At 33.9% G+C, this 24,475-nt stretch overlaps 1 protein-coding gene across 1 annotated transcript in view; it reads right to left on the minus strand.

Annotated features, from left to right (window-relative positions):
• Positions 1–24,475, minus strand: part of IL1RAPL1 (interleukin 1 receptor accessory protein like 1) — a 337,923-nt gene that overhangs the window by 264,112 nt on the left and 49,336 nt on the right. Inside the window, exons 3-4 of the mRNA XM_085319453.1 lie at positions 15,231–15,417; positions 13,090–13,243 (exon numbers count right to left, since the gene is read on the minus strand). Of these exons, the coding sequence (XP_085175579.1) occupies positions 13,090–13,243; positions 15,231–15,417 (341 nt within the window). The remainder of the gene's footprint in view (positions 1–13,089; positions 13,244–15,230; positions 15,418–24,475) is intronic.

Here is a 24,475-nt window from a genome sequence, read left to right on the forward strand (position 1 = left end):
ATTTTGGAGGAGGAAAAAGAGGAAACGTTTCCATTGGGGATTTTTTCTATTTTGGAGGAGGAAAAAGAGGAAACGTTTCCATTGGGGATTTTTTCTGTTGACTGGTAATCAGCAAGGTCCCTTCAGAGTGAGTGAAAGCAGGTATTTATGTTTAAATATAAACACTTAAATGTATTTAGGTGTTTAGTAGAATCTCAGAAAAAAAGCTTCACTAAAATACTGATTTAAAGATTTTATGATTAGGCGGCTATATACAAATTTGAATTAAAATACTCCTACAACAGGTCAAACAAACCCTATTTGTACCCTCACTAAATAGCTTGCTTATTGTCATAAAACCTGACACATGACAAGGACTTAAGTTGTCTGAACTGATACAGCATGTTTTATTCACCTTTTTCTCACCTGAATGCTATGCTTTTTATTAAGAGTATAACAGGCAAAATTAAAACAGTCATGTGACTATTCTTTTATACTTGAATAAGTAAAAGATAACCAAATGTCTTTTAGCTGTAGGTGAATGCATTTTCCAACCTCTTTCAGATCTTTTAACATCATAGCCTTCCAGTAGAGCGYCCATCAGATTTATTTCAAAACATATACAAACTACAATAAAAGGGAAAACACAAACAGCTCCGATCCAAACTCACTTCATTATTTTGGTTCTGCGATAGACCTTTTCCACCACTGGCCTAACTGCTGTTTAAACAGCTAAAAGTGCAGAAAACTACTATGTTCTGTTCTTGCATGCCAATAATGTTGAAAGGTCYCTAACAGGGCAAGTTCCCTATTGCTACAGATGCTGGACAAACAACCCATACCCTGAAAATTTAACAGTCCTTCAGTTAATTCAATTAGATGTTATCAACTGTCATAACAAATATGAATTAAAAACTGCTCTGATTCAGCTATTAAGCCAGAATTGCCTTTCTCACTCTACTCATTCCAGTTTCTCATCTGTAATGTACATGAGTAGGAACCGTAAGGACYTTCTACACATGTAGTATACATTTGGTAACAATTTACATATTAAAAAATCTCCTTTCTGCTCAAATAATCCTTTTAAAATTTCAAGACTTGATTCATCATTTTTGCATTGACTCTATAGCATGTTTAATCAAGTTAATGCAAGTTTTCTGTTCTTTGATACAATGAAGCACTCAGCTTAATAAGGGAACTAGGTCAGCTGACATGTTTTTCTTAGAAGAATTACTTAACGATATACTCAAAAGATGAAAGAAAATTTTCAAGTCATGAAAGTCTTTTAATTTGGCTTGTAAGGGCAAAACGGGTAATTTATGGGGTTTTGCTTTGTTGTATCCTTGCTCAACTAAGTAACAGTTTCCCCAATTCCATTTTTTTTTTAAAAAAAAAAGGTCAAAAGAAACCCAAGTAGTAAAACCAAACTGACACTTAAAATAAGTTACCATGTTTCTTATGAAATTGTTAAGTAATAACAGGAACCTGAGTTTGTATTTCAATATGAAATTTTCTTCCAATCTACATAAACTGTAGCATAAAGTAAGAAATTTTCAGTGGGTTTCTGTCCACCTCATAGTAGGCATACATATCTGTATAGCTTTCCCAGCAGACCTGATAAATCATCATTCCTTCAGCTCTATATGAATATCGACTRTACTATAACAGATCAGCAGGGTGCTCATGAACCACACAGACAAGAAGGCACCAAGAGCAGAACACTAGAGAATTTAGCTATTGAAAATACAAGCCATAATCTGCCAAATAGCATACATAATGTGTTATTGTATTACAGAGCACATGTATGAGTATTTTCAAATGTCCCTAACTTTTCAGAAGCCAGTGAAACTTTTCCAAATACTTTTCTCCTTCAATCCTCTGATCTTGTCTTCATCAGAACAGTAGCTGTATGGGACTGATTCTTATAGTAAGTGTACAGCTATTTATTCGTGCAGAAGAGTAGGGGAGAAGGAAGAAAAAAACCCTAAACAAATAAAATTGCTTTCCTTGTTACTGTCACATGATTTCCAGTAAAACTGACATTATTGACATTTCTCAAGTGTTTTGTTAATCTCAGTTTCTGCCCTCATCTTCATCTCAAGAACCTGCCATTCTTTAAATGTGACCAAAAAAGCAAAAGCTAGATATTGTTAGACGTACATGACAAAGCAGTTCACCTAGCTTTATTTCTCTTTTTTCCTGAAGGTGTCGGGGTAGTTCCTCAGAAAACTGAGTTTGCTCATAAAAATCTAGATTAAAAAAGAAAAAAATAGGCAACCCACACAAAGGAATGAGCCTATTTCTATTTAAATTAGCTTATCACAATGCATTTTTTGCCCTTTGCCAAGTTATTCATGAGTGACTTTCTGAATTCTCAGTGCCAGCTCAAAAATTCTGAAAAACGAATGGAATTGTTTTGAAGGAACAAAAAGCACCTGAAAAATCAAACTCGTTTTTCTGAAATGTTGTGCTGTTAGGAAAGGTGTGACTGGGGTAGAGTGGAGGCAGTGGATGATCTGTGGGGAAGATCGGGGTGGTAGGGGCTCCTTTTGGTCCTGCAGAAGCAGTGGTCTATGGTGGCCTCTATCTGGAGTGTGTTACTTCTGCACTGCATTCCTGCACAGGCGGCCTGGCCCTTGGCACTGAGCCTTGGCTCCTCTGCTGCTGACATAGGAGTTCAGTGGAGACTAAGATGCAGATGGGACATTTGCACAAGGGAAGGAACAACTGCAGCACTGTCTGTCGAGGAGGCAGGGCAGCCATTTACAAGCTCCTGGCTTTAGCCCCCAACCAAGCATGTCCTGGAAGCGATGCCAAGAGTTGAAGCGCGTTGCCAGGCTGTAATTTAAAAGGCAGACTTGGCAAAGGGAGAGAGGCCAGTTTGGGGGTATTTAAATGACTGATTGTCTGACAAGAAAATTTGTCTCTCTTTACATTTATTACCCACCTGGGCATTAATGCCAATTGATATCTACAGTAGAAATGCCCTGCCAGAAAATAAGGATAAGCAGTGAACAGAACTATTACTTTAAAATAAATTTACCATCTCTACACTGAGAAATTATAACCCACCTACTTAAATAGCCTATCTGTTCTCTTTACTATAACTCCTGTATCAATACCTTTGTTTACAGGAAGGACTCAGCTTTCTTGAGCTGTAACTTAAGTTGTATACAGAGTTATTAAATATAAAAAGAAAACTATCTTTTTTCTTCTTACCAAAACCATCCCTTTCAAGTAAAGCACAAAATGCAGAAGGCTACATGTTACATATGTGTTACACATGAAGCAAAGATTATTCTAGCTGCCAAAATGAATCRTAACAGTAATATTTTAATAAAAAGCCTGTACTTGTTTTGCACAATGCAGCTAGCTTAAATAAATGCATGTTGTATACTTCCAGTGGAATTACTATTCCATCCTAGCAAGAACCTAAACACCATGAAAAACAATAATAGTAATGATGTTGTAGACATGACGATCTAGACAAACCAAGGTAGAAGCAATGCATTTTATTAGACCAGTTGATATATTAAGCACTGGAGATCTGAAGCCAGGCTTGTATACAGAAAAGCTTGCTTATTCTGTCAACTATGTATCTCAGTCTAAAACCAGGTATAACTTACTACAGAAGATTTGTTCTTGTCTGTTTCAAAAAGCTGTCATTAATTTTTGGACTTGTTTTGTAGAAAGAAATATTTTTTTAGAGCTAGTTTATTATTTCCAAAGATCATGAACATAAAACTGTGAAACATTAGAGTATTATTCATCAGTTCATATGTCTGTAATATGAATCTACATTTGAGTTTGTCACCTAAAGCTCCTTTGATAGTCAAAAGTTAGAAATAGGGATTTCTATAATGCAGTTCATCTGATCTATTTTATACATCAACTTTAGGATATGTCATGCTTTAGAAGTGCTATAAAGAGCAACTAGCTCGTATGTAGATGGTTGTAAATATTAAAGTTAGGTGAGATGAATCTTACCCCTAGAGAAAAATACACAACAGATCATACACTCAACCAAAAATAAACCTCCCAAAACTGGAATAAAATTATGCTGTGGGACTCTTGACTCTGAAAGTGTATATTAAGGTCTGAAAGTGTTTCTTGTCATCTGCTGTGTCTGGAGATATATTCTTGTTTAACATGGGAAGGATGCATTAAGCAGAGACAGAATGCTTTAGAGAGGGAAAATTCACAGGCATCCTTGTATTCTAACTCTCTCCTTTCCACATTGTATAAAGAATATGGAGGAAATCCACTGATTTCTATCACTCAGTCTTGTTTCTGTAAAGTTATATCTCATATTTTTAAATTAATGCAGTTCTGAATGTGAATATAATACTCCAAAGTGAAAAGAAAAACTGTATTAAAGAGATGAAAAATGTCATTGCTGCTTCCAATTTCTTTCTCATATTCAAACAATTACCGAGTGTTATCAACTTCCCCACAGGAAAAAAAAAAAAGTTGGTAAAATTGTTTTCCTATATTAAGTTCTCACATTGATAAGTGAAACACCAGAAGTTAAATTATGATATAATTTTTGATTTATTCATTCCTATTCCTTTTCACATAGTTTTCATTTTTAAACTGTTCAGATAAAGTCCTCTGGAATAGCAAATTTATTCTCTTGACTCTTCTTTAAGTGTATTTTAGCCCTGCACTTTTATCAGTAAGCCAACAGTTTTATCCACACTGACTCCAGTAAGCATAGGATGAAACTGTTCACCAATTGAGTAAATCAGGAACAACTTTAGTTTTGGTCTGATCTGAAATTATAATCTGTCTTTTAGAGTCATGCAGAAATAGATAGGTATGTTTTCTCCATTTATTATGGTTAAAAAAAAGACCATCTGCTATCCATGCTGATGTGGATGATCATGACATAGCTATCTTTCCTGTTACTAATACATGACACAGATATTTTTAAATGTCTTTCTAAAAAACGATTGATTAATTGAAATAAATTGCATGAGGGAATCCCCATAAAAGGCAAAGGTTACAATGAAATTTCTGTTCCTCACGGATTAGCAAGGTTTTTTGGTTTGCATTTTTTTAAAATATGATTTTACTCTTAAATGAACATGAGTTTTGATTTTTCTTAACAAAAATGTCGGAAGATGAAATGTTGGCTCTGTCAAGTCAGTGGGCAAACCATTACTGATCTYAATGAAACCAAGATTTCAATAAAAGTGAAAAAGAATGCAAAGAAAATCTTGTTTATTAAATTTACTATGTGCCATTTTTCTATTGTTTATATACAATGATATTTTAGATGTTTAATTGATACTATGGAGCAGCAACATGAAAAGAAGCTTAATAACTTCTTTTCWTAGATGCAGGGGTTATAATCCTGAGGTTGTCTCAAAATACAAATATTTTATAAAATAAGTGTACTTTTGGTAGTACTGAATAATCCTCAAGAGAGTTTCTACAGAATTTTGGGGAGGGCTTTTCTCTTAAGACTGTACCCAACCAGGTAATGCTACAGTAAAAATGAGATGTCTTCTTCTTTCCTTAATTTTCTGCTGCCTGTAATACAAGCATTATAAGGAATTTCTTAGTGAACACGTACTATGAATATTACTCACTTACTAGCTAAGAATTTGACTACAGCCTATAGAAAACAATGAAAAAAAATGCTTAAAACGTGCTTGTTTTTTTGAATTTCTTTTCATATAAAATACTCCTTCAGCAAAAAATCATCATCTGTTTATTCAGAGTAATATTTGGGAAATATACAAAGATCTTCGTTCTTTACTTATATTCCCATCTTTTTCTTTTGGACAGCATCTTTAAACCCATGCCTTAGAGCTTGAATATATGTTTTCTTCCCTTTGCTGAATATTTCATCATGCTTCCTGTAGGGATAGTTTCATTCCATCTTTTAGTTCCAGTCACTGGAACAAATATATGAGATGGAAAGATGATTCAAAATAYCTTTTGTAATTGATCAAGAAATTTTAAACAAACATGTAAGTTCGATTCTAGTTTTTGTTTAAGGGAAAAGGTTCTGATTTTACCCTCAATGATCTCAACCTCAATGTTGATAAGAGGAGTTTTTCAGGCAATGATATGACCTCAAAGGAGTGAACTTAGAGAAGAAGTTTTAAGTGACCAGAAATTTTAAATGTAAAAAACAAGGAATTTGTATGGTAAAATAAAAGATCTATTTTTTTTCACCATTAGCTTTTATAATTGGTCTTGGCACAATTTGTTGTATTATAACAGATGTATTAGAAAACAAAGTTGTTCTTATCCTGCAACAAAACATATTAAAGCTCTGATAACATTTAAAGAATAATAAAGCTGAACAAAATAATATATTTCACCAAAAGTGCTAATGAAGGCCTTATTTAGTCTATTTGTATTTTAGTATGCTATATGATAAAGTTTGCCCTTCATTTTAAAATGATATATTGATTTAGCAAAATTGTATACAGATTGACTTTAAGGATGGAAGCAACGCTTGGTCCATGTGCTATTGTACTTGGATATTTCATACTCTAGTTTATTAAAATATCATCCTAGAAAATCCACTCTATGCATAAATAAACTAAAACTTTCCCCCAAAAAAGCTTGGGAAGTTGTAAATGCTAGGTTAGGACAATATTGCTGGAATTCACATACTCAAGGGAAATATAGAAGTAAAATGAAATCTTCTGATTCCATAGTAATRATGTGAAACATTTACACTGAATATCATTTCACTACATTTAAAAGGTTGTTTAATAAGCATCCTGGGTGTCTTAAGAACAGATTTATTTAATTTATTTAATATCTTATTAAACTAAAGGTTTATAAGTCTTTTATATCTTTAATAGTCACCAATAGTTACTGCTTTGTGAAAAACATTTTTGTCTGCAGTTTCTTTTTCATTATAGAATGAAGCTCATCTGAACAACTTCATCATGCTCAACTAAAACAACAGTAAGCAGCGCCATGGTAACAACATATACTTAGCATATTTATATTTTAATATTCTAATATGATTTATGAACAAAGGAAACTCACACAAACAAACTTCTTCACACCCAGAAACAGCATTTCCCTACATTATTCTCAACAGATGTAAAAACGATTTTGGAGGCATATTTTTTATATTTTAAGTTCTTAAATTTACACACAGTGCCATAATTAAAATAAAATAAAAACCTTCAGCTAAGTAGTATCATACAAGTTTAAAAAATCATCAGCCTCCTAGCAACTACGGTATGGACATAAGCAAGCAAAAATGTCAAAATCTTCACAAGAGTACTTAGAGCCACACACTGCCCTTGCTATATAATAATTTCAAATAGAATTCTTCATTTTCATCAGGATGTAAGCTGAATGCTTCTACAGATATTTTATTTATACACTGTAATCACATGCTACAAAATCCTCTTAACTTTCACTGCCACCGTATTGTCAACGAGAGTGCAGGACATTATGCAAACAGAAGTCATGACTGCACCATCGCTTCATAATGTTTAACCAAGTAACTATTACAAATCTTACATATTTGTCTTATATGTTGTYTGAGGGCCATTCCTTAACATCGTATGAGATAAGCAGAGGTCTCAAAGGTCATGACACAATGAGAACAAGAATGATTTATATAAGCTTGTGAACACTAAAACTTACTTGAGTGTAATAAACATAAAGTTTTCTAATATATTTCAGGTTTTTATAGCTAATGTTCTATATTTATATTATCCATACAAATAGCCACAAGAGACTAATCATTCCTCCTCTTCAGAAAATACCCTATCGGATAGAGAGGAAAACCTGACCTATTGGAAGGGAAGCAGAAAATAAAGTGCATTTGTATAGGAAGCATTAGCAACATGAAAAGTCTGCAACAACAGCCATATGCTGGAGGAAGCATGATAAATAATGAAAAAATGGCAACTAAGAAAGAGAGCGTATTACAGAAGGTAGATTAGGCATGAATTAAGAATCTGTCTAAAATAACAAGTATATGAAAGTATTACCCAAAAGGAGCGGGCCATTCATCACATCTAACGTTACACAGAGGAAGCTCTGCACCTTCCACAGCCAGTGGAGAATGTCTTTAAAATTTGGGCCACCCAACTCTGCTGCTTCTCTGAGTCACTGTCTAGCGGTGCTTCCCTCTCTCCGGTGGCCCCGAAAGGGGGACTAATCTCTGGTTATTTAAAGCTGGCCTTTGTGAACRCCCCAATTAGGTGTATCACAAAGGTAGAAATGTCCAAAGGTCACAAGGAACAGGGTTTCAGAGAGAGCTGAGAATCTGTCTGCGTTTAAATTACACATCTATTCTTTTGCTAACTTGTTGGTTTTCTAATTTGTAATTTCAACCTATAACACACAGTACACAATATAATTTGCAGTTACTTTGAAATAAAATACATAAGCTTTGCTCATTGCTGCCGTCATATGTCTGGTTTTGAATAACTCACTGAATCCATTTAGAATGAATATGTTAAATGAACACTTACAGAGAATGTTTTAATCAAATCTCTACATAATATTCTGATTATTATTACTCAAACGCACACAGGAGATTAATTTAGATCCTTGTTTTCAGCTGCACAAAAATGATTGCACTATAAAAGAAGATCACTCTTTTCTAATTAAAAAACTACCCAGCCCACTATTCGGCCATGAATTTGCTAAACGTACAGGATTTTATGTATTTTAAAAATACTAGGTTCATATTTTGAATATGCTGTTTTCCTAATGAGTGTATTTTTTGGTTTATGCTTTATTAGTCTTTTCACAGAATAATAATGGTAAATATAATCTTTCTCTGTATATAATCAAGAGCGGAATTAAATTTGTGATGAACAAAAGTAATAAGTATCAACTCTGATAATTACTGGGATAAACTAAAATAAGGAAAAGGAGGTGCTGGGTGTATCCAAAATGGTTCATCCTTATCATTAGTTGCTGAGACTACACAGAGTCTGTTCTCAAGCTCTGAGTGCTTGGAAAACAGCTGCCCTTGTTCTTTAATACTTTTCTCATTTAACACTACCTACAAATAAAGAAGCACACTTACTGCAGCATCTTTCTATGTTCTGAAGGAGACAAAACAGCAGAAGTGGAAAGAATCAGTCCCAACATTTTTGTGAAAAAAGAGGGCACATTTTGTCTTATACAGTTAAAATACAGATCACTTTAGGCAGGATAAAACTTTCCATGTCCCTTTCAAYAAAAGAAATATCATAACTGGCTATGTATATATTCTATAGAGATATGTAAGAGCCCAATTAAGTGAGTTGTGATACTAGAAATAGAATTTCATTATAATTATTTTTTTTTCATTGTGTTTATTTACATGGTGGATTTTTCATCCCTAAAAATACATACTGACATATAGYTATTTAAGATTTTTTTACTGTGCTGATGAAGACTAAATCTTTCAGGAAGCAAAAGAAAAAAAGCTTGTTCAACAAACCCCAACTTTTTAGCAACACTAACAAAGTTAGCTCCAGTATAAGAGTGATGCATAAAAATGATAGTCTGGCAGTCTTTTTGCCTATAAACCTAATGAGGAAGGAAGTCACAGACAGCAGAGAGAAAGAATATACTGTTATTTTCCACATTGTTACAGAAGTATCTTCAACCAAGCAGGCTAAATGCAAATAATGAAAAGACTCTTATCAATTTACATTACGTTTAATATTACTGTAGCTTGACAGTGAGCATGCAACACTAAATCTAAAATCATTCTCATTCCAGTAGGACTTGTTTTTAARGGGACTTTAAGGGAACTAATCAATCGCTAAAGACAATGAAGTGTGTCTCTGAGAAAAAGAGTTCAGGAATAAGAACGTAATGATTAGCTCTGATTCCATCTGCAAGGTATGAGAACTTCTTTTGGAATGGAAAAAATATTTTAATATTTAAACCAAAAAAAAGTCATGGAAGAATTGAATAAGTAATGCTCCAGCTGCAAGGCTGACAGGATCTGTTTGCTTTATTATATGCATCAAGAACAAGTATTTGTTACTGTAGTGGGGTACATATACACTATCTCTTAGGCTCAAGCTGGACTTCCTTTGACCTGAAAGAGTTTGTGCTTGCAAATACCTTAGTCATACTGGGAACAGAAAGAATAATAATCACCTTAACATTTAACTAAAATAAATTACTACTGGAAACYCTTTTTGACCCGTGTTATGCAGTCAGACTAAATTAATACTGTGCTGTTAAAATATGAAGCTTTCCTCTATCTGAACATGTCCTTAATTAAGATTGTCACAGGGAGCTGATAAACTTTTTATTAAAATTCCACATATTAAAGAAAAAAAAAATGCTAATCTGAAGTGTAGTCTGCTACACTAGTCTGAAGGTGTAGATGTCTACAAATGTTTTAGTACATTGAAGCAGTTTTTTAATGCATAATTACATAACAACAAGCCAAGAACCACCAATTATGTTGTTTATGTGAACATTTTCATTAATGACAAGCTGTAAAAATCAGTGTGTGCAGTTTGTATGTTGCAAAGTAGATAATTTCCAAGTCAAATGCTAGTAGAAAATGGGAATTGATTCAGATCATTTAGATGATAATATATTTCCAATGTGAGATATAGATCTTCCAAGCAACATTAAAGTTAAAAAGARGATATCCTAATAGGAAACTGCTAGATACATATCTATTCTAAGACAGAATCATATTCTGAAGTGGAAATAAAGTATATACTTATTCTTAGAAAGGAAAATATACCTAACATGACTGCCATTCACAAGATTTTTTTCATAAGACCAAAAATGTGACCATTAAAAGTGGTTGTTATTTTGTGATTGTTTCTTTAAAGGTGTACCTAAGATGGGATTCAGTGCTTATAATTTAAGCCACAAAGGGCAGTGTGTTTTCTCATTCTAGAACAGGTAGAAAAAAATACTCTCTCCAGGGATTAGAGATTTCTAATAGCTGTAGTTAGATGAGGGGTGCCACCTCTAAAGTTTGACCTTTTTCAAAAAATGTTCATGATTTTTCTTCTTAGCTTTCTAAGTCAGACTATTAGGCATATAGATATGTAACATGTGAAGCGCTGAAATTAATATAACAAGTATACAAAACACCAATATTCGAGGTCAAGCTCCTGTATAATTATATGACTTCCCTACAGAGAACAGCAAGACGGTATGAAGACCTACAGTACTACCAAAGCAGTTTACTACTTTGGAGGTTGTGCTGACATCTGCCAGGGTTTCCAGACTTAGAAATTAAACATTTCCCTCCATAAGCATTCATTCATTTTTAGCATATCAAAATCAGACAAGTCTTTTCCTGTCTCTATCTAGTTAAACATTAAACACTGAACTCCTATCTATATCACAAGTGATTAATTAATTTTGTAAAATCATTACTACAAACAGTAAGATGCATCTGGTTATGATGCTTTTTTCTTTCTCCTGTCAGTCTGAGTCTCCTTTAAATAATGCTGTGCAGTGCAGCCCTATCCACAGTGACTGAAGGGATCACCTGAGGACTGATGGAATATATGCCATGTGAGTCCATACATCATATATTAAAAAAGGTTACTGACAACCCCCTTCTGGAATAAATCAAATTCTTGAGGACTCTATTTCTGCTTTTTTCATAGAAGAGTCAATCAAACAAAGTGTATGGATGTTTACTGTGAGGTTAATCACTAGACAGTAATTGCCTGTCTGTACTGACCAAATAAATCAATTCCGTATAGAAGAAAATTATGAAGAGATCCTGGATATTGAGCTTAAATAAATATGATTGATTACCTGAATTCTCTCAAAACAACATAAACAATATGATTGCCAGACTAATCTACTAGAAGAAAATTACAAAACATAATTCACTGTAATTTCTGCTAATGTAGAGGACAAATGGGATACCTCAGAATAGAAAGCAAACTTTTCACCRTCACAGGAAACCTTACAACCTAATGCAAAACATAAATGCGGTCACTAATTCTCAGCATGCAATGTATTTCTATATTGGCTACGCAAGTGTAACAAGAAAAACGCACAGAACTCCCTCTACAAGATTCTTTTGCTTATTTGATACTTCAAAGGGTGCAGGAGCAAGCACCTTTGTGAAAGAATATGAATCTAGATAACCTTCAGTTTCCCCCCAAAATCCTGGTTTTGCCTTCTTTTAGGGAATATGATATGGAACTACACTGCATTATATAGATCATGACTACTGTCTTCCAGTGTCATCTTATAACTGCAGAGGTTAATTACACCTTAGGTGTAAGTTCAGCTATAGTCTTTATGTTTTTATGAAACAGAAGTTAGACATGTGGTGAGGAATGGAGAAGTTAATAAATTTTTCTTCATAATATTCTGCAGATCAGGACATTCCTATTACAGTATATATTTTTGCTTTCAGCTATATTGGATTTTATATATTGATATGGTAGCTTTAAATGCAAGTTATATTAAATGCATCTTCTATTGCTGTTTGCAAGATTATACAGTTTATTTATGTTACATAATTACACTATGAAACTTGATGCTTCAAAATGTTGTTGAAGCCAAGGATAAATGGATTAAAAAAATATAATCAAACTAATGGAAAATAGGTTAATTGGTAACCATTATACATGATGACTGAGATCAGGAAGTTCTTGAAGTATTAGCTACAGAAAGCTGGGAAGAGAATATCAGAGAAGTATGATACCGTGCTTCGTTCTCACATGGTCCAGATAATACTCCTTAAATGTCCATTACATTGTTACAGTGACCTTGTTGGACTAAAAAGACTTTTAACCTGATCTAACCCAGCRCAAGTATTCTTATGTCCCAAGGCATTCAACCACAAGAAAAAGTATGATCGACTTCATGATCCTATTTTCCATTAGACGTAGTGTTGCGGAAGTTACCTGTTCCTTATCCTCATTTTCCAGTCGGAAATATGAACTCACCATGAACTTTTGCAACAGACTAAAACTCAAGACTTGTTCAAAATATTACACATATTAGTGTAAAGTCTTTGGGACAGCTTGATATATCAATTGTTCATGCTTTGGCATCCAGCAAAGTTTTATGCAAAAGAGGTTTAAGTAGATACAATGACTCAAATACATTCCCAGTCACAAACTTCAATGTTTTTCCTATATATAACAGATAACAAGAGCCCATAATTACCTGTAACTGTTAATTCCGTAGTTCTTCTGACAACAAAGATTCCATATTTTAACTCACAMGTATAATTTCCAATGTCATCCTCTCTAACTTCCCGAATGACAAGTGTGTCCTTTTTAAATACAATACTTGGTCTCCATGTCTTTGACTTGCATTCCTGTTTAAAGATAATATAACATTTCAGTGACTATATTCTTATACTTAAACTGGACCACTACTGTCCATGTTGTTCAAAATCAAGAAGGCTAGAAATGAGCTCAACATATKCATGAATTTTACGTACACTAAAGATCTTAAATATTTCATTCCATTTAGTTTAGTATTGGTTAAAAAAAGAAGACCAAATGACAGAGCATTTGCCCTTCTGACAACAWATAGAAGAGAATTTGATTCCTTTGGTTGTTTTCCTTTGACATTAGCTTTTTGAGGAGCTCCTATTTCATTTAGCTTTTACAGTTATGTTTGTGATCTGTATATTACCATTAGTTACAGGTTGCAGGGGAGAAAGTTTTGTTTGTTTGTGGGTTTGTTTTTTTAATAAAATGATAATTAAAAATTGAAACAAAAAGATGAAAATGAAGAGAAACAAAGATGAGTTATATATCTCTTTCTGAAAACATCTTAGAATCAAAGTTCTTTGAATTCTTAACAATAGGTAAGTTCTGTATCAACAAAAAATAATGACTGTAAATTTTAATTTTTACTACCAAAACATTATATTTTGTGAAATAATAGAGAATATACATTCTGATTTGAATGTTTGTTGGCTCCCTAAATTGATTTCATCTAAATAACCTAGGTGCTGTTTTAAAAGTTTCTCAGAATGTTTTTATTCTAAGTTTTTTAAACATATTTGCATTGCTAATCAATATATTTATAAGGTATTAGGAATGAGGACTGATGTTTTTCATGAGACATAATGTCTTCTGACGGGCTGTCATAAAATATTTTACTTGATTAGCTTAGCATAATCATTGTTTATGCATTCAGGGCTTGTTTTTCAATGTTAAAGTATTRGAACTTGTTTGAGCATATTCACACAAGTGCTGTAAATTACGCCTAAAAAGACTTGCTTTTGAGCTATTGTTTGAGAAGCCAGTCATAGTTTAGTTTTAAATCTGATAAATCTTCAGTTATGTATTGTATTGCACATACAAAATCCAAGACAAATATAAGCAAACAATTTGTTACCTCTCAACTCAGCTCTAAATCAGCTAATACAATCAGAAACCTTCTAGTCTTTATTGCTATTAAATAACATAGTCTTGTGTTCCATACGAAGAAACATTTGTAATGTTATCAGATACGTTATCAGGCAATTTTTAAAATAATTAGAATGCAYAGACCACATAGTTAAGCTAGCATATTCCTCAATACACAGTCTAATTTCAGATTTTTGGAACTTTAGAGGCATTTTAAATTGTGTRTATTACAACACTGGGGTACTGAGTATTTCCTGCAAACAGCAGGAAACCCAGAACTCAAGGTACCATTCATGAATGTTTTTAGTGAGCTGCCCACAGGCAGTCCTGTTTTCTGGAACTTGGCCCTTAAGATCTAGAAATTAGTATACAATATCAAAATAAAGTTGTTAATGAGAACTATGGAATTATTGATAACTGCAAGTAAAAGCTAATATGCCAATACCAACTTATAGGAAGTTATTCCTGAAATCTGTGTAGTAAAAATCAAGTAATTTGTTTGGGTAATAGCATGCACAGCTTTTCTACTTACAAACAGATTTTAAGACTGAGGTTATACCCTTCAGGGTAAAACATATCCGCTAGGCTGGCATAGGACAAGCAGTTGCTGTACATACAGGTTTCATGACTATTTTAGCATATCAGACCAGCACAGACTGACAAAACTGGCTTTTTTAGTCTTCTCATTCAGCATAAAGCTGCCAATTATTTGTGACAACCATAAATGAATATTAACAAAACGCTAAATCTGAAGTTTACCAAAGAAAGAATTTGAATCTGTTTCTCGTGGTTCATTGTTCCGATCCTTTTGGTGTCTACTCTGGTGTCTATTTCTTAACAAATTTTAAAACCATCCAAGTTGCATATCATATTTAGATCACAAAAATCACCAGAACATAGCATAATATCTTGTTGAAGATAAAAATGTCTTGTGTTCCTTACCTTATACCACAGAATTTCAGGCTCCCTAAATGGAAATAAAAAATCCTCTATTTCAGGGCATGAGATTTCCTTGCTTTTGCTAAGCTCAGCTTTTTCAAAATATTTCATCTTTGAATTGTAGCAGAGTCCAGTGTCATTTTCACCCACCGTCAGCGAAATGGACACTTTCATACAGTAAGTGGAGTTTCTGTAATGCAATAAAAATAGAAATAAAAGTCTAACATGRAAAAAATAAATGTCAGTGTACATGACATTGTTTTTAAGTCATTATTCCTAAGTAAGAGAGAGAAAATAAAACATTGTATTTTGTGTGTATTCTGTAGCTTTTCATGATAATTTTGCTGCTTTTTCAGCCACTATGTACAATATTTAGAGGCTGTTGGCCTTACTCTATGATTGAAGGCTTATCCCTTCCTTTCCTCGGGATTGTTCTAACAGTACTGTCCTTATATTGTTTATTTGAGGACAGTTTTCTCCAAASCAAATATGCAATAAAAGCTTCATGTCTTTACCAGTGAAACACGACAACCGTCTTGCTGACAAACACTATTACAACCATTCTCCAGGTGAAGAGATCATTTCGTATTACCACAGGCTAATGCCAAAGGCCGGCTTTGGCATCACACTGTGAACTGGGATATTAAGCTAYCTGTTCATCAGATCTGAGCATGCTTTGAAGTGGGAGCAATAACCTTTATGCAGCCTTTGATTAAAATGAGTTTTGTGACCCTTCCAGTTATAGAAAAAAGGATGTTTTAAACTAAAGGACTGCTAAATTATTTACTGTAGCCTCCAACCCCATACACCCAGACCAACATGTTACTTCTGCATTAACTGCAATCTTTATTAAATAGTTTGGGCTCTGTCCTGAAACTTAATACTTTTTTCACACCTGTATGTTGATATATCAGACAGCCAGAGACTAGGGAACATTGTTTTGCTTCCCATATTTCACTAYGCACTTTAATTAGTCTCAGAGATAAAATTACTTAAAAGGATTTTTTTTTTGTTCATTTTCATTTCCAGGTGGGCAGCAAGAGAGTGTCTAAAGCTGAGCACTCCCCAGGAACACACTGTGACAATGCAAGATTTCTCTCCCACTGATCTGTAAATGCATTTGACCTCTAATCTGCTGAAAGAGGATCCTGCAGAGAGCACTAAGAAAACATTCCTTTACTTATTTTAATTCTCAGACTCTATGAGCGGATTGCTGATTTACAACAGACAAGTAGCTGACAGGGCAGGCTCTGAAAGATAGCTATATTTTCACATTCTCTTTAGACTTCTTAGAAAGCTTCCTTCTTTTGTTCAAGAAGAGGTGATAGAAATGCCTAAGAATGAAAAATACAAAAGAGAGACTTCAGTCAAAGCACTCAGCGGTCCCATTTCCTAAAGAAAATATAAACCTGAAAAGGAAGATATAAGTGACTAATTTATAAGATATTATTGTTAGAAATATAGATTCTGGAACTGAATGATCCTAAGATATCCAAATAATTTCAGAACGTGTAAGGGCAACAAACAAAATTGCATCCCTGTAAGTTAGGGCTAACTATTACTTATTACTCCATTCAGGAATCTGKCTGTATAAATAAAACAGAGTTGTCTAAACTTTACCCAAAGGATAGAAGTTATCTATTAAATATTGATCATTCTTTCAGCTTTTAGGCTGTTTAAGAGCCAGTTCTTGTATGTATATAAAATTCAGTATCATTCAGCATTTTAATGAACACATTTGCATTAGTGTACCTTACATTACACTATTGCTCCATTTAGATGCTATTTGAAATATTTATTTTTAGCTTGAAGACATGATAAAATGTCATCGAAGTCAATTTTTCAAAATAAGTAATAATCTGTTTCTGCATTCTTGAAAGACAACCCTGTTGCTTTGGAAACAGGGGGAAGGTCTCAGTAATCCACAATGCTCTCAGGGTTAAGAGCAAATAYACAAACTAGATGACAAGGCTACTCTTTTGGATAACAGGGAAGATATGTAGGGAATAGGGAAGTATTGGATATTTAACTCATACGTTTAGATGTTCTCTTTTATTCTTTCCATGTGTTTGAGTCTTATGTTTGGTTCAATCATTGAATCTCATGATTTAAAAATTCCTAGAARCCTGGAAAAAGGCACTTAACTGCAATCCCATTTCTCTGAAGATAACAGCTAAGGAAATTTTTTATTTTTGGTTTTAATATTCCTTCAATATTCAGAGAAAATTAGACAAACATTTAATTTATGTTTTTTTCTACTAAGGCTTCTTTTYTGCAATAACAGCAATGCCAGTGGCTAGAGCTCGTCTGAGGCATGTTCACGTTTCCATTGCAGTAGGAGATCCTTTACTAGATGCAGCTTAGGCTTCCTACTATGTAGGAAGAGAAATATTTTTGAAATATCTCAGAGCTTTTAAACACATCGCTTGAAGAGGAGTTTAGTGTTGAGTGATTCAAAGATGTGAGTGTTTATGAACCTTTTGCAGGCAAAAGCACAAATTGACTGGGCTTTAAAATAATAATGTTCTAAGCTATTGGATACAAGGTACTGAAACCTTTTGGCTGGATCAATAAAATTTGGCTAGTCAACTAAGTTCCCTAACAGAATTTTCTCTCAAGGGCCTAAAGTATCATCACAGGAATCTACAACTCCAGGTACCTCCAGGTGACACAGACTTTCTTACTGAGACTCCACATACTAACTGCACTGTCAGTCCAGCCCCATCYGGTATTCTGCGTCAGAAGCCAAGTCTGCAACCGGGAAAACAGAAGACTGTTGGGAAGAAACCAAACTCAAAAGGACTGGTATAAAAGGCAGAGCACAATAAAACAATATGGTCAATGGAAACCAAGCTAGCGGGCTCCCAGAATCAGAAAAGCAGAATGMAAATTCAAACAGTCCCCTAGTGGGAGTGAGGAAGAAGAGGGAGGAGGAGAGCTGCTTGCTGTTTACAGCTGGAGYGTAATTGATTGAGTAGATGTGGAGCCCCTCAGCTAGCAAAACATGCAGCAGGCAGCAGAGCCCTGGAGCAAGCGTGCATAAGCCTCAGAGGATCAAAAATGTTTAGAGTGTTAGAGCTAAGGAAATTTTCCTTATGTATCTTACTGGAGGCACCAGACGAAAAGAAGGCAAAAATACCCTACACCACTGTATACTGTGTATTTATTTTATTTTATTCGCTGTTTGCTTTATAACCCAACGAAAACTTGCTACATTATTTATTAAGAGGTCTAAAATCTGTCATTTGTGGGACAGCTACTTAGAAACACTTTCAGGCAGTGTAAATCACACAGGTTACAAAAACATTTTAAAGAACTTGCTAAAACTATATATACTTCCCTTTCTTTGCCCACAAGATCAACTTTCTTACTAGGAGTAGAAAAAAAAATCCAGTTAGTTGTCATCTCTCATACAAAAAAATTATTTCACGTGGTAGGACAGCAGCTATTCCTGTGTTTCACATGGTCTCAGAAGGCAGGCTTCACCCTAACTTGTGTTATTTGTATGTTTCTGGCCTATAAACAGTAAAGTAAACCAACAGCAATACTATCTGCTAAATATGTTGATTCCGTTGTACATATTTTGTATGTCCATATGTTTTTAGGGCCTAGTAGCAAAGGATCTGTACCTGAAAGCCTGTGATAAAGATAAGACAGAAGAATGTAAAAGACTTAACTTCTCCATGTCTTCCTCTGTATCCCAGGAGTAGTTGTGCTAATGCTCTGAATCAATTCTTCACCATTTTTTAACAGATATTGTTTATTCTCTTGTTTGTACAGCAGCCATGTGAAAGCATACAGAGTACTGAATAACAAAGACCAGTCTAAACAAGAACAGAAGACTTCTGCATTTCACCCATCCCATCTCTCCACTTGAATTGATATCTGCTTCATCAGTGGATGCCTACCTGATTCTCCTTAAAATTAGTTGATCTGAAACTGTCATAGAAATACATTCATATTGGATATCTTATGTCACCTTGAAATTCAGATCCTGTGACAGAAAGGAAGAGGACAGAGGGAAGAGTGGAAAAGCTCTATGTGGAGTACTAAAAGAATAAGGTTAAATTTGTAGAAGAGAAGAATGTGAAGTTTGGAATGACTATGTAAAGAAAAGAAGAGTTTAGCAAAGTTCTGGATGAAAAGAAGAAAAAGTAGAAAACAGATGCACTAAACAATTGCAAATTCAGCCATATTGCAAAGTTTCTTCCTTCTCCAGTGGCCTAGCACTCATACCAGCTCCCCAATGGCTCTGCTTAACTCTTGACACCACATTGGGTGTTCTAAAATAATATCGAGATATATAGCTCTGAAATTGTCAACTACTTTATCTTTCTTGAATTAAATGGAATTATGGCGGTTTGTAATAGATAAGTCTATGGCATACTTAACAACTGATTTCATTAGTCAGACTGCTTTCTGAAAAAACTTGAGATTGCAAGTAACTCTTTCTATAAAACAAATTTAACACTCAGAATAATTCTTAGCACCTGAAACTGTTTTATGACCATCATTCATTCATCAGCTCAAGGAGGTGCAGTATTTGTTGCTATTTAAAAACATCTTTCTTAATGTTATGCAATTAGATACAGAAGTGAATCAGTGGAATAAAACCTGTCATTTACCTACATTATCCATGTTATAGAATCAGTGTGATTATCAACAGTAATATTATTAATGCTTTTCTTCAACTGAATCAAAGAGAAATGTTTTGATTTGAGCCTRTCCTCTCTAGACTATATTCCACTCCTTTCATCTTTCCTATGAAAACTAAAAAACTTTGTATACAGAAAGATAACAAAGTCTAATAATATCTTAATGCATTTTATTAATTTTGAACCCTGAAACTAAAGCATTGTAGAGGTCTGGAGCATTTGTTAGCACCAAATGGGGAATGACTACAGTGTTTAACTAAAGACTTGCTGTTTAACATCTTGCCTGAACAGAGTATTTGATAATTAGACTTTTGAGCTGAACAAACCTTCTGACGTTTTGAAGCAAAATATAATGATGGTGGTTTTTTTCAGATGTATGCTGGGAAATATTCATATGCATTTCATTAGTATTTCTTAATTGAAGAGAAGATGGTCAAGCTGCAATAAGCAAAGAGAYATCTTGTATCTGAGGTATCTAGACTAGACACCTAAACCTCTGTATTCATAGGGATCTCTATGGTACCCCCATGGTAGAGGAATCAGAGGGCATAAAGAAAAGACTCTAAAGAAAAGTCGGAGCTTGTCCTACCAAAGTACATGCCTGCATTGTTGTTCATATGTAGGAAAACAAAGACTCTTGTGAAGTTTATCATAAAAAAAAAGGGGGGAAAACCACAGTACCCAAAGACCTACAGATTATTAGGTTAAATTCTCTAAATATTCTCAAGGTATTTGATTTTGAATAAATGTTTGCAGTTGTGAGAAGCAAAGACATAAGTATTCCATATGCAGATATTTTTATTTGGACCAAGTATTGCGATTGTGAGAATATTTCAGAGGAATAGACTTTTGATCACAACCAGTCAATCATGTAGTAAAGAGTATAAACAGTGAACTGTTGGCAAGAATATTGCATGGTGAAAGGACTTGAAAATACAGAACTTCTACCAATTAATTTAAGACTGAGATCTTGTCTGTTCAAGTAGTTGTGAAGTAGTTGCTTATTGTGTACAAATAATGCAAGTGTACATCTGAAAATCTTGTTTCCAATTGATTTTTTTTTCTTTTCTTTTTCTACAGAGAAAAGGCAGAAGTCAGCATGGGCTTCCAAAGTCTCTATGGATAAATATAAATCATCTTATCAAATTTCAACAAAAAGCTTTTGCAAATACCAACTTCACAGGTTTAAAAGAGGGAGAACTTTAGGAGAAGAAAGCTTGAGGATGAGCTTTTTTATTAAGATTAGTTACTCTTAGTTACTTAGTTATTTAGAATAGTTGGTTGTTATAATTTGGGATTTTCTGAAAGTTTTGAATTTACAAAGACAGGACACAAACATCCTTCAACTTCATAAAACCAGATTTTTAATCTTCTTTTTAATATTAAGCTACTAACRTATTGATCCAGTGTTAGACACTCAGATTGAAAACAATTTTAAGAATAAGTAAGATTAGGCATTTGAAAACTCTTCATAGCAGCATATGAAGAAGTTTCACATAGTTAAATTACAGTTATCTGTGGCAGAATATTAGGAATATAGATTAACCATCTTTCTCTAGAAATGTAACAAAATTTTCTTCCTATTTACAGCATAAATGTATATCTCATTTCTCTTTTCAAAGAGGTTTCAAAGGTAAGTATACAAAATATAAAAAGCTTGTGTAGCCTAATTTATACATATCTTTTTTTTTTTTTCTTTTTGTAGTTTTTGGGGAGTATGGTGTGAGCTTTTTCTGCATTTTTCATTCCATCTATATTTCACCTGTCAAACAGTAGCTGACTACATGGAAAATATCTCCTTCAAATTTGGTAGAATACCAAATAAAAGAGAAATAAAATGAGATGGAGTTATCACTTTGTGGAGAAAAAATGTATTTGGCTTTGTATTGCATTTCTGTGTTGCATATGGGCCTACTGAACAGATGTAATCACGGAACATCCTGTGTATCAGCTTTATACTTTACCTGAAATTTTGTCAAAGTGCTGAACTTTTCATGCCACTGAACTTACAGAATCCCATGGGTGGGGGGATGCAAGTATGTAATTTTTGCCCTTTTAAGAAACCATGTGGGGGCAGCAACTTTAGCGTCATCACAAGAAAAATCATGAAATGAAATCATTCAGAGATTTCTAAATTCTACAATGTCAAATAGCTCCACGACAATATTGACCTTTATATAAGATAAATCTAATTATATTTATGTACACTTCCATATATTTAATTAAGATCTAAAATAACCCTTGAAAATAAACATTGGTCAGCACTGACTTTTGCAACAATGTCAAATCCATTTTGAAATTAATTCCTTCATAGGCTTGCAGCCCTGTAAAAGACTATTTCTGCTTTCTTACATTGTGATAAACTAAATATTTTTTAAAAATACACAGGCAGAGGTGAGAAAACCTTAGATAGTAGTGTCAAAAMCTTTGGCTGCTTTGATAAAATATACTAATTCCCAGCCATCTTCTTTTTAACATTATTGTACATAGTCCAATGTGATATCAGTTAATCCTGTACAGAAGTGTCATTACATCTGACAATATGAAAACACAGTGAATGATTCCTTCAGGAAAGAAAAAAAAAGATACATGTATTTTAATCCTTACTTTTATATTCAGTTTTGTGTAGCATTGTTATTACATGTGTCATTTAATAAATTAAAAGCCATGTATGCTTTTGATAAAAAAACACTAAAAATAGGAGGCCACAAAAGTGCTGTAGSTCCCACAGTCGGTATAATTTTCAATGTTTTAGCACTGTTAATATACTAGAGACTCAACCAAGCTGTTAACTTCTGGTGTCTTGAAAAAAAGGGGAGAGCAGTTAATCTGAATGAACCCTTTTTCGTTATTGATACAGATGGATAATGAAGACAATCATCACAAAATACCAGCAGCTGCTAATAATACATGACTAACAGACTTTGTTCCAACAATTCCCACTAACTAGGCTTAGCTGTATGATGTTATCAAATAAACTTATATTTAAAGCGTTAACAATTCTATTTCATTTAGAATCACTTAAGTTCAAGTACCACAATACTGATTAATTTCCATGATACACCAGTGTATCTTAACTTCGATCCTGTTTGATTTGATACATCTGTGTAGAACCATTACATTTAAAGTGCAATACATTTAAAACATTAATACATACCAATACCTTTAAAAAAGCAATACAAATCTGTCTTACTATAGCAGTCAAGAGCATGACTGATAGGGAGAATCAGAAAATAAGAATCTTCATATTAAAAAGAGCATTTTTTCAGCATGTCTAATCTCAAGTTTTTACTGGTTCTCAGTTTATCTACTGTGATGAGATAACTTGGGAAAAAAGGCATTGGGAAACTTGTAGCTGCTCAGCTCATTAAGTTTTAACTCACTGGTCACCTGATAGTTTCAGTTTTGTTTTGTCTTTTTCTGAACAGGGTAAGTAGAATTGCTAATAGACTGGTCACATGTTGCCACATATCAGTTTGTTCCTCATCCAATCACAGATATTCAGAAGTGTAAAATTTACCAGAATCTGTTCGTGCAACACAAGTGAAGCTTTTCATTTACCTGTTTTGTTAAATAGATTTTCAACTACTGAAAACTTCAGAGCTAAAACATACAATAACAAGCAAGCAGCAGTTTTGGCATTTTTCTTTAAGACAACAAATCCATTTAAATCCAATTTATATGAAAACATATAAACTATCAAGTAACTTTTCAGACAGAATAGAACAGGAAGAAGAGAAGGCAGAATGGAAAAAACAGATTAAAGAATATACACACGGAGCAAGTTTTCTCTAAACTTTAGCGCCTACAATATAGACATCTATATTAATTACCTAGAGAACTAGGTACTTGTAAGACAGTTTCTTCATAAAATAGACCTCTAAACAGGTCAGCTGAGTCGCAGTCGTGAAATTGGGGGCCATGGCAGAACCTGAGAGCAGCTCGATCACGTCCTTGTCCATCTGGTCCCTGTGTACCCTGTTAGGCAATGGTGTGACCGAGCAGGACAGTTTAGAGGAGTATTGCTTATACCGGGGATATACTACCCTTGAGATGGGAAGGCAGCACCCTTAGGGAAATCCTCCCTTCCCCTCATGGCCACACCGGAGAGAGAACTTTCACCAGCCCCTAGTTTTGTTTTCTTTGGAGGAGTGCAGCCACATTTTTCTTTCTGGTCAAAGAAAAAGTTCATTTCATCCRAGGCACTTAGGATGAGACTATCCTCACCTAGTCTGCAAAGGCAGAGTTCATTAACAGGACAAGTAGACCTTTTCAGATGCTGGCACTGATCATCAGGAAAGAAAATAAAATATCTTTCTGCACTTCCAAATGAAGTATCATGGAATCATAATGCAATAACAATAACCGCAGAGTGCAGCAACACCCAATATCAATGTTTTATTGTTTAAGACATCAATCTTAAACCTTTGTGTTCCTATGCACGCCCTTTATTTCTCTTTCATTTTCAAGAGGTGTAATTCTTGTAGTACACGGCCTGTTATGACACTAGATTTTTTTCAGGGCTTATTAAATRCAATGACTAATCAAGAAGTTAACTGGTATCATACATGTTCTGTCAGTGTACACCATGAC

Source organism: Rhea americana, unplaced genomic scaffold (genome assembly GCF_003343005.1).
Source record: "Rhea americana isolate MKP2758 unplaced genomic scaffold, rheAme1 scaffold_59, whole genome shotgun sequence".
Classification (NCBI taxonomy): Eukaryota; Metazoa; Chordata; class Aves; order Rheiformes; family Rheidae; genus Rhea; species Rhea americana.